General features: G+C 38.0%; 1 protein-coding gene across 1 annotated transcript; it reads right to left on the bottom strand.

Moving 5' to 3' along the window:
• Positions 1 to 4,821: 4,821 nt before the first annotated feature.
• On the bottom strand, positions 4,822 to 7,265 carry LOC121747009 (laccase-1-like). The gene is made up of 5 exons (XM_042140986.1): positions 7,036 to 7,265; positions 6,787 to 6,938; positions 6,322 to 6,572; positions 6,116 to 6,244; positions 4,822 to 6,001 (listed from the first exon to the last, which is right to left on the bottom strand). Exons 1-5 carry the CDS (start codon positions 7,132 to 7,134, stop codon positions 4,923 to 4,925), a joined length of 1,710 nt encoding a protein of 569 aa, XP_041996920.1. The 5' UTR covers positions 7,135 to 7,265; the 3' UTR covers positions 4,822 to 4,922.
• Between the last annotated feature and the right edge of the window lie 4,481 nt (positions 7,266 to 11,746).

Genomic DNA, 11,746 nt, shown 5'->3' with positions numbered 1-11,746 from the left:
GATGTAGTGGCCAGTTTTTTGTTGCTGCAATAGAGAACAACACGCGGATCGTGTTCATTTTTGCTACTGGTGAGAAGGTCTCGGCATAATCCACTCCATAGGGTTGTGTATATCTCTTAGCCACCAGTCTCGCTTTTTAGCGATCAACCGATCCATCTGGTTTCCTCTTGATTGTAAAGACCCAGCGGCACCCCACTGGTCTAGATCCTTCTGGCCTTTTACAGATTTCTCATGTCTTATTCTTCATTAGTGTCTTCATTTCCACAATCATCGCTTCCTTCCAATGTGGGATCTTTATCGCCTCCTCTGCTGTCCGATGAGGTTCCTCTTCTTCGTACAAGGCAGTCATAAAAGCCTTTGCCATCTTGGTCAGATTTGCCGACGCGAAGTTGCCCACTGAATATCTCCTCTTCTTTGATATACGCTCAGGACTGTATCGTTTAGGTGGAACACCCCTTGTACTCCTTTCTGGAAGAATGTACTGTCACGTGTCCCCATCAATTGCAGCACTCTCCGTGGGTTCTACATCAGCATCATTAGGAACAATTGTACTATTGACATTAGTTTCAGTATTTACCTCGGATATCACTGGAGGAGGATGTTCAGATGTGGGTGACTGACAAAACGGGCTCGGCGGCAGTGCTAGTTGACTCTGTTGGTTCCGCCACAGAGTCGCTTGGTGGTGGCACAAACCAATTTAGGGGTCCACTTGACCTATCAATCAGTCTACTCTCCCCCTGACCACTAAGATTGGTGTAGAAGTATTCGCATTCTAAGAAGTTGCAGTTCATTGTCGTTATAATCTTCCTAGACGATGGGTCATAACACCTATATCCCTTTTGATTTATTCCATACCCCAAAAAACACATTTTATGGCGCATGCGGAAAACTTTGTTCGTTCGTGTTTAGGAACATGGACATATACCGAGCATCCAAAGATTTTAAGGGGTAGGGTAAGAGGTTCAGGCACATCGGCTAGGGAAGACAAGAGGTTCAACGGGGATTTCATGTTTAAGATTTTCGTAGGGAGTCGGTTTACTAAATAAACGGATGTAGCAACAGCTTCAGGCCATAAAAATTTCGGGACTTTTGAGTCAAAAAACAACGCACGTGTGATTTCCAAAATGATCCTATTTTTTCTTTGCTACTCTATTTTGTTCGGGGGTATAGGGGCATGAGGTTTGATGAACTAACCCGTTGTCTGTGAAAAAATTTGACATGTCTTTGTTAACGAACTCTCTCCCATTGTCGGACCTAAGAATTTTTATCGTGGTCTGAAATTGAGTTTGGATTAGTTTGTAAAACAGAACAAATTTTTCAAAGACTTCAGATTTGTTTTTCAAAAAATACACCCAAGTCATCCTTGACCAATCATCCACAAATAATACGAAATATCGAAAACCATGATCCCCAGTAACGGGCGCGGGGCCCCAAACATCAGCATGCACAAGTGAAAAAAGACTCTTAACACGAGTTTTAGTAGATTTAAACGATTGTCTGTGGCTTTTTGCCAAAACACACGACTCACAATCAAAATCCTTAATATGCGAAAAATTCAGGTAAAGAAGTTTAAGATAACCAAGAGATGGATGATAAAAAAAAAAACCAAGAGATGGATGACCTAGACGTCTGTGCAACAACCAAGCGTCTCGAGTAGTAGATCCGTGAGCCAACATCGCGGCACTGCCTTGGTGAGCCATCTCGTCGACATAGTAGAGGCCTTGACGCTCAGTGCCACGCCCAATTATCCTCCTCGTCCTGATATCCTGTAAAACACAGAAATTGGGATGCATCAGTAGTGTACAATTTAATTCCTTCGTGGCATGACTAATTGACATCAATTTATGAGACAGCTTGGGAACATAAAGACAATTTGATAGTGTCAGCGTCGGAGAAATTTCAATTGTTCCACTCCCCTCTACTGAAGTAAGTTCCCCATCGGCAGTCTGTATTTGGCTTTTCATAATCCCATAAAATTCCACAAAATCCTGTCTATCATGGGTCATAGTATTCGTCGCCCCGCAGTAAAAAATCCACCGATTATCCTTTTTTCTAGACTTATGTTGTACCGCACATGCAATAGGCAGATCATGCAAAATATCAAAACTATTGGGGCTCACATACAAGTTATCACACATCATGGGGTCCTTTTTCAATTTAGCTAAAGTTCGGGGGGCAGGATGCATAATATGAGGTTTAAACTGCAATTTTCTAGAATTATGAGGACCAAATGTAAAACCAACATGATATGGGCTAGGTTTTAGAAACCCTAGCCCATTACCTCCTTCGTCGGCGCCTCTCTCTACTCCCCCGACTCATCCGGCGAAAGCAGCCTGACCGACCTCCTCCGCTCGCTTGTCGCCGCCGCCGCGTGGAGTGATGCCGTCAGTGCTTCGTCCGCGAGTGGTGCTCTCTGTTCCACCGGTTTCTTCCATCCCGATAGCCAATTTCTCCTTTCCCCGTTGGCTTTCGTCCCACCACTCCGGGAATCCGATCAATTTGAAGCAGTTCTCACGGGTATGTTTGTTCATCCCGCAGTTTGAACATCAATATTTCGTCTTATCTGGCTTGGTGGCTCCGCGGTGGCTATTGGTGGCTGTGAGCAGCTGGCTGGACTCGGTGTGTTGGTTGCGTCTGGAATCTGGTCTGGAATCTGGCTGGACTCGGTGTTGTGGTTGTGTCGGGGTTCACCGATGGCATAATTTTAAGCCGAACGGCTTCTCGCTTGATCCAGCCATACGCGACATCCACTGGAGGGGTTGGACTCTCCTTGAGAATGTCTCGTCGAGTCCCTTCGAATCGGGAGTTCAATCCCGCCAGAAACTTGTACAATCTCTTCTGATTTGTAATATCTCGATACTCACAGATTCCCTTATCGCAGCATGTAATGGTTTTGGTTTGGCATCGATCAATTTCGATCCAAACCCCGTGTAGCGTCCTCCAGTACGTCTCCAGGTCCATGTCCCCTTGGATAATCCGGCTGACCTTGTCCTCCAAGTCATATATTAGGTAAGAATCCGACGTACTCTGGTACGTCACGGCCAGGCTATCCCAGATGGCCTTCGCGCTTTGGTGGTGTGCGAAGTCCGCCACAATCTCGATCTCCATGTTGTCGACGATCCGGGAGAAGACCACCAAATCGGTCTCCTCCCACTCCAGATACTCCTTATATGTTGGCTTCGGGGGTTCCGACACTCCGGTGATATGCCGTAGTGCTCTCCGGCTTCCGATGGCTACCCGCATCAGTCGAGCCCATAGAGCATAGTTTCTTCCATTTAGTTTGAATGCAACTGTTACATTCTTACTTGCTTTCAACTTGAGATCGCCAGTCTTGACATCTTCGTTTTCTGCCATTTTAGGTCTTGATTCGTCCGTCACCGCCTTCTGGCCGGGACAGGTATTCGGGCGATGATGATACTATATTCTGAGCCTTTGGTAATTTGGCTCTGATACCATGCTGAATAGGGAGAATATATTCATTCCAGTATATTGATCGGTAGGAAAAATACATGCTTTAATAGGCAGAGGGTATTTTTACATATGGTAAGATACAAGCTTGATTTTCCCTAGCTATAATTGGGAGGAATCATTGTAATTGATCTCGTAACCTTTACATTAATTCCGTGAATATTTGCATATCTTCCAACTCCAACTAATAAGTTGGGGCTTTGAATCACTACGACCATATTATCTCTCATTTCTTAAACACACTCAAAGTACATGAGTCATTGCTATTTGCATATTGATGGCCAAGAACTATCGAAATAGAATCGTCTTAATATTTTTTACTTCCTCTGTCGGCGAATATGAGTCCTGTTTTTTTTTTAGTCCGTCCGTGTATATGAGTCTCAGTTCATTTTTACGATAAATGGTGATAGGGTCTCACATTCCACTAATTCATTTCACTCACATTTCATTTAAAACTAATTATATACAAGTGGAACTCATATTCCACCAACTTTTTTCCACCAAATTTTCTTACCATTTCTTAGAATCCGGGCCGCCAAGAAATGACACTCCGAATGATGGACGGAGGGAGTATTATTTCTTGAGAAACAATCATATTAATTATCAGAAGTAGAAAAAAAAATCTAGACTAGTTTGAAACATATACCATAACGAATGCTTTGACCTTCAACACACTAATGGATTGTACATATTTGAATTTCCACCCTAATTTTAAGATAAATCGTAAAGCCCAATGATATGAATCAAACAGGCCCTTTGTTACCCGCAATTTGCATAAATTTAGAGTACCTTGTGTCTTATCTACTTCAATTTGGATAAAGGCTAGATTTTGAGAGAAAAATCGCCAAAAATAAAAAAAAAAGTTTGGATAAAGGCTTTTCTTGATCTTCTTGGACTATAATTCTTTTAGATCTATAAGGATCATATCCTTATAATATTTGGCCCATACATCAGGATCTAGGACCCAGGAGTAGTATTTCCTTTTCATATAGTAATTGGCTTAGGGCTAGCAAATCGATCTTCACACGAAATCTAGTCTGTGTGGTAAACACTACATATGTAGGTTGGAGAAAGTTTTACCTTGTGTGTATGCACCATTTGTAGGTTATGTTCAATTAGTGAATTAGTTTTTCCTTGTTTATTTATATTTGTGTAATTATTCTTGTTTCACCTAGCATAATTTAGACAACTCAATTTGACTAAACTTAGTGCCCTGCGATCAACTTAGCCTCTTTCTTGAATAGTCAGCCCAAATGAACAAATTAATATAAGCCCTAAGCCCTAATCCAATTGATTAAAGTATCATAATTTGTGTAAGCCCAAATATATAATTCAGGCCCAATAGTCCAATTGTTTGTTTGAGGTATGTTGCAGTATCATTTCTCATTACTCAATTGTCTCTCAAGCAAAGCGACAAGAAGACATAGGAAACAAAATTAGAAACACTAAAAAACTCAACACACAGGCAAATCACTCGGAGGAGGAAGCAAACACTGCGTAGGCTCTTTCCCACTCTTCACAATAAATCCCATAGCCAGCCCCCACGACGTATGCTCCTCAAGATGGCAATGAATAAACCACACTCCCGGATTATCCGCGTTGATCCTGATCGCCGCCCATCCCCCCACCGGCACCCCCACCGTGTTCCTCTCCGGCGGGTCCACCACATTATACCCCACAACATCCCTCTCCGCGTCAAAGTTCCCAAACCCCCTCCCCACGATGAAGAAGTTATGCCCGTGCACATGTATCGGGTGGTTCTCCGGATTCAACAAGTTGGTATCCTGAAACACGATTTCCAGCCTCGTCCCGAACTCCACCTGCACCACCCTCGTCCCGAACTCCGTGTTCATGTTCTCGGAAACAGAGTCGACGCCAGTGTAGTTGTACACGTGGGGAGGGTGATCGGGGAAGTTCGTTGTGTATTGGCCGTTGATGTTGAGGTAGTGGGATTGGAGAATGGAGGTAGAGGGGCGGGAGAAGGACTGGTTGTTCATGGAGGCGAAGAATTGTTTGTTTAAGTAGCCTTTGCAGGTTTTGTTTTGGGGGCAGTCTTGGAGGTTTAAGCTGATGGTGGTGACCACCCTTTTATCGATCGTTTTCGGCACGTTGCAGGGATAGTCTGCGCTGGCGAGGCTGCGTAGGCGGTCGGTGAAGCGGGTGGCAAAGAGAGTGTCTTCCATTGCTGGGAGGTTTGGTGGGAGGGTTAGTTGTGGTTTGAGTTTAGGGGTGGTTGTGTATTTTAGGTATCCGATTGTGGTGGAGTTGTTGAAGGGGAAGACGGAGGTGAGGTAAGGCCGGGCCGCCATGATGAAGGCGCCGGTGGATTTGTCTGCGGTGAGGAGGAGGGTGGTTGTTTGGCCCGGGGTGATCATGATGGCGGAGGTTGTGAAGGGCTTGGTGTAGACTGCGTCGATCTCAACCACGGTTAGGGTATGGTTGGCCACTGCGAAGAAGAGCTCGTCGTTTAGGGCTGCGTTTATGATCCTTAGCATGTAGGTCTTGCCTCGCTCCACATTCTGGATGAATGTGTCTGCAATTAATCATTTTACCATTAGGCCAACACACACATTATTATTATTATTATTATTATTATTATTATTATTATTATTATTATTATTATTAAGGAATATAGTACTTTTAGTACCTTTAATGGAACAGGGGTACAAGGGACCAGGCAAGCCATTGATGGTGTAGGCGTCGGAGGAATTAGGTCCGCCGCCATATCGACTCATCTCACTTTCTACGGCATCAACATCGGCGTTCCACCATTCACCTGAGATGATTTGGTTCAAATTTAGGAGAATATACATTTGATGAAGATAATTTCGATAGGTTAGGTTAGGTTGTTACCGAAGATAATTGGAGGCGCTTCAACGACTGGAGAAGGCTCGAAGGGGAAAGGGTAGGGGAGGCGAGGGTGGATGACGAAGGCGCCATAAACAGAAGCACGTTGCCATGAAAAATGCGCGTGCCACCAGAGGGTTCCCCTCTGACCGGAAACGGTGAAGTTGTATGTGTAAGTTTTGCCTTTGCCTATAGGACATTGTGTTATGTATGCTGGCCCATCTGCCCATCCTGTTCTTAGCTGCCTCACTCCATGCCTAAATATGCATTCATTCATGCAACATCCAAAAAGAGTTTAGTTATTAACTCTAAATCCAACAATTATTAGTTAATTTATGTTTTCTAATAATCCACTCCTATAAAATCGGTGTATGATTTTATATTTTTGCAATTTTTAATAATCAGAACTAGTACAAAATTGTTTAAATATCTAAAGGAAAGAAAACAAAAACAGTGTAGAAACTAACTTACCAATGTATGGTAGTATTTGTGTCAACCTTGTTAGTGACTGTAACTTGAACGTTATCGCCTTCATTCACAGCAATAGTCGGCCCCGGATATTTTCCATTCACTGTTAGAACCGGCTTTGTATGGCAAAGTCTCGTTACGCTCTTCCACTCCACCTGCAATGTATCACCATTTCTTATATACTAGTATATCTGTAAACGTGATATAGTTTGAATATGATATATACGCAGCATGTAGAGCGATCGAGCTTACATTGAAGTTGAAACGCTTTGTAGTAGCGGAAGAGTGGCCTTGCACTGCGAGTATTACAGCTGCAATTACTAGCAACATTTGGTAATATGAGCACTCCATTTTATTCTACGTTATTGGAGATTGGAGCTGAAGATCAGTTCATTTAATTAAGAAAGTAGATGCATGAGAGCATATATATATATGTATATATTGGAGCTGGAATTATTTTGTCATAATATAAAGTGGCCTTAATTATTTTGTGTGTTCCAAAACTATGAATATTTGTGGACACGTGAGTATTTTATTTCTTTGGATTCATTATGGTCTTGCTGGGATGCTGCTTTAGAGCAAAGCGTCGTTTACTTTTCAAGTTGAAGAGTTGTTGGCTAATAATGTACGTGTAGTAATAAGCCAAGAACGATGCAACTTCTAATTCCTTTTTTCATGTTTCGATAAATTTGCTTTTGTAATTCTGAAAGGGACGGATTTAAAATGATATACTTCTTCTTCTTGTGTTATTGGAATATTGTAGTACTTCATTTAATACGCAAAACAGTTTAAATTTGTATTATATGTATTGAGGCTCAATCAATTGCACTATATATTTTTGTTTCATGTCATCACATCATTAGTCAATAGAGAAAACGGCCGTATAACACAGCTTTGGAAGAATTGTAATTATACACACTACTTACAAAATTTGAAATTAAATATATCAAATTTTATGTTTTGTCATTTTTTTCTCTGATTTTATATTTGAGTTGAGAAATAGAAGTTGGATTCACCTACATGACAAAATTGTCCGATCAACTCATACGACAATGTTTAAAAAATGAAATGACATTAACTTTTTAAAAAAGAAAACGTTATTATTATGAGCCGAAAATAATTTGAGTTAAAAGAATATGTATCGCTTCCTTTTAAACGAGGTAGAGTTTGAGTTAGTTATTGTGCGATTTTTCTAGGTAATATATATGCTAGTCATTACTCATATAAGCTTTAATTTTGGGAGAATTTTAAATTATAGGAATATTTAAAAACAATAATATGCATAGGTGTCGATTGTAAATATTAGATGAAAAGTTCTGTATTATCCTTGACGGAAAATAGCAAAATACATATATTTTCACTATTTTCTCATTATCAAACATGCTTTTCTCCGGCAACGTGTTAATAAAATTCGAGCAACTTATTTTCACTCCAATTCATGATAAATTTATCATGTTTTATTGATGTGACAATACTTTATCTCACTTCTTTATATTTTTTTTATCTTTGAGAACATGTTCTTTCAGATAAAACATGCAAGATGAAAATCGTAATCATATTAGTAAAAATGTAAAATACGACAAATAATCATGCATATAGGCCCTGCAGCATGGTTACCAGAAATTAAATATCCGAATCCCTACAAAAAAAAAGAAATTAGAAAGTTTTCAATTTATAATAATAAGAAATATCATCAAATACTTTTTTTTGTGATAATACTGAAAGTCTTACTCAACAAATTATTATTTTCAAATATAATATTATGACTTGGGATTTTTATTTAAGTTTACAAGTCAAATGGACTATTGATTAGTAATATATATGAGGATGTTGGAGGGTTGGTGTGAGTTAATAATGTTCAACAAATTGGACTCATTTTCAAGTAAGAGTTGTTTCGATACATGAGCATTCAAATATAGAGAGGATTAGAGCATTTGCAACGGGAGGGGTTGGTGTTGGGGTGTGGACTAATTAAAATTTAAAAGGAAAATCAGTGAGCTGGAGTATAATTCTTTTATTATTTTGTTTTATAGTGTTATTTTATTTTATATTAGTTTTTTATTGTATAAAAAAATAAGTGATAAATAAAATTGATTTATGTCACACCGAATGATAAGAAATTCCAAGAATTAAAGTTATTACTGCTGAATTTCTGACAAAAAAAAATACGCCCTCAAATGTAAACAAATCATATGAATGGTTTTAATATCACCACCTTAAATAAGTGAGTGTACAAGTACTTGAATACAAATATTATGTTCAAAGTAGCATCACTCATAATATACTACTGTAATAACTGTAATCAATCACTAAATTTGAATTAGAAAACGAACTATCGTCTATAAGGACAAAACTAAAACCAAATATGGCTACTTATTATTTTATTATCTTAGATTAATTAGCTTGTCAATATTCCTATATGTTTGATGTGCCAAGAAAATGATAACTAATCATTTTTCTTTAGGTATATTTTTATTCTTTCGAGCACGTATATAATTTGGTGCTTTTTCATTTTTCTTGAGTTTGCATCTTTTACAACCTACGTACTTTTGGAAATAATTCAAATAAAGTGCATATCATTATCATTTTAATTGCATTATTTTGACTAAATGGTGTGATGACAACTTAAGCACATTGGAAAACTAAATTGCCAATCAAGTGGAAGAAACATTACAAAGAAAAATATCACCTACATAGTTATAGCGACTTCCACAAATGAAATTAAATTCGTAGCATTTGTTTGGTTTGATTGGGAAGCCTTGGATCCTTAAATAATTTATTTTGATTTAATTCAATCATAGTTTTGAATTGATGATCGAGTTCGCAATGGGTAACTTTATTCGTACTCTTATTATTCAATTGCAACATACTCCCTCTGTTCCATGTTAATAGAGTCATTTTTTCTATTTTGAGAAGTTCCAAGTTAATTGAGTCATTTCTATTTTTGTCAAAAAACAACTCTCTCGTTTACTTTATTCTCTCTTCATTTCTCTTACTTTATTCTCTTACTTTATTCATTATCCATTAAACACACTATTTTCAAACTCCGTGCCAAAAAGAAATGTCTCTATTAACTAGGAACTGATATTTTATCAGTCATGCCTTGATTATTGGTCATCTTTCCATCCACAATGAAAAAAAAAATCTAATACTACTATCCTTACCAAAATTAGATATTGTCCTCTTAGCACTCGAATTATGGAATATTTGTAGGATTATTATATATTCTATCAACAAAATAATTTTGGTTATAAAATTTCAATTCTTCCTATATTATCATCAATGAATAAAAACGTAAAATTAAATAATTCAAATAGTTTGATCATACTTTATCCTGTCAATGTTGTCACTCGGTATCATTGGGTTCAACACTATACTAGTCAAAAAGAGAAGTTGAATACAACTATTGAGTCGGCAAATTGGAAAAAAAATGGCCTGTACTTATCAAAATAAGGTTATACTAGTATATTCTACTGTACTACTTTATCATAGTACGTTTGTATGGAGCATAAGAAACCAACAAGTGCAAGTAGGAGAGAGAGTGTGTGTGTGTGTAAATGTTACATTCATGATTTTCAACTACGTCGCTCTCTATTCAAAATGGCCGTCTACAATTACAAGAAAATAAAACCCTTATTTAAAAGTATGTCTAGTTAATGAGATGGATGTAATGTAATGGAATGAAATAACATTTCCTATAATTAGTAATTTAGGTTTTAGCATATTCATAAAAATGGAATACGGTGAGGCCACCGGGATGAAAAATCAAACTCCGGAGTCATGTACATCTCCATTCCAAACTATTTAAGACATTTCTTTTGAGCATAAAATTTAGTGAATTAACGTTGAAATGTTAAATACAAAGAGAATAAAATAGAAAATATAATGTCGGAGAAGTATGTGATAGAATAAAATTTTTTCCATAAGAATAAATGGTTCATGTAGCTGGAACGACCTGAAATGGAATACGATGTAAATAGGTTGGACAGATAGTGTAATAATAATAGAGTAAAGGCCAAAACTGGTCCTGAACACATGTCCATTTTATGATTTTGGTCCAATACTTTATCTTTTGAATTTTTGCATCCTGGACATTTCAACTCGGATCACAATTGGTCATACGCTAACAATTCCGTCAATTTTTAAACGGTTTTAATCCGATTTTGATGGTTTTAACAGTCTCATTCGGATTAAAACCGTTTAAAAATCGGTCAAAATCGGGTTAAAAGCGTTTAAAAATTGACGGAATTGTTAATGTATGACCAATTGTGATCCGAGTTGAGTTGTTCAGGATGTAAAAATTCAAAAGATAAAGTATAGGACGGCCTTTACTCATAATAATAATGTAAGAAACATAATAACTGCAAAATACAGAAGCAGCAGCAAAAGCATGTTGGTAGGCTAGGAAGAACATCATCATCATCATGTATGCTAGAAGCTTCACCGGCAGTATCACTCCACAGTTCATTTCTTGATTAGCAAGAACTTTGAAGTCAGTTTGACCACAACTGAGATGTGCGCACAAAAGCTACATTTGCAGAGGTTGTAACTTGTACATGTTGAAACTGCAAATATCACACAACACCAGTTCCGACCAACAAACACGGGCAGGCAAAGATAGTCTAAGTCTAACCATTGCAAAAGTTCTTACAATAGCTAATCCAGTTTCTCATCAGTATTTCTCAGAAAATATGTCCAACTTAAGTTCACTTCAAAACAACCAACTTCGATACAAGTTATAGAATTTTTTAACTTCATCTAACGGTGCAGTGAAAAATTCAATCAATATGAACTACAATACTTATTTTTTGAGATAATCTAGAGTGATTCGTGCAAATGAATCAACTACTATGATATCAATGTGTATGCAAATCCAATACAAAAACAATTTTCGATACTACCATGAATTTGTGTATGATATAGTAGTTGATTAAAAGTCTAACCATTATTTAACTAAAGTTAA

The sequence above is a fragment of the Salvia splendens genome, chromosome 9 (assembly GCF_004379255.2).
Source record: "Salvia splendens isolate huo1 chromosome 9, SspV2, whole genome shotgun sequence".
NCBI classification, from domain to species: Eukaryota; Viridiplantae; Streptophyta; class Magnoliopsida; order Lamiales; family Lamiaceae; genus Salvia; species Salvia splendens.
This window is presented reverse-complemented; position numbering and strand designations above follow the sequence as displayed.

Bases quoted from the DNA above. Each gene is read 5' to 3' on its own strand.
- LOC121747009 (XM_042140986.1), bottom strand. From the start codon at position 7,134: ATGGAGTGCTCATATTACCAAATGTTGCTAGTAATTGCAGCTGTAATA. The intron at 6,939-7,035 runs GTAAGCTCGATC...GATACATTGCAG, and splicing joins CAAAGCGTTTCAACTTCAAT to GTGGAGTGGAAGAGCGTAAC. The intron at 6,002-6,115 runs GTACTAAAAGTA...GATTAATTGCAG, and splicing joins GTACCCCTGTTCCATTAAAG to ACACATTCATCCAGAATGTG.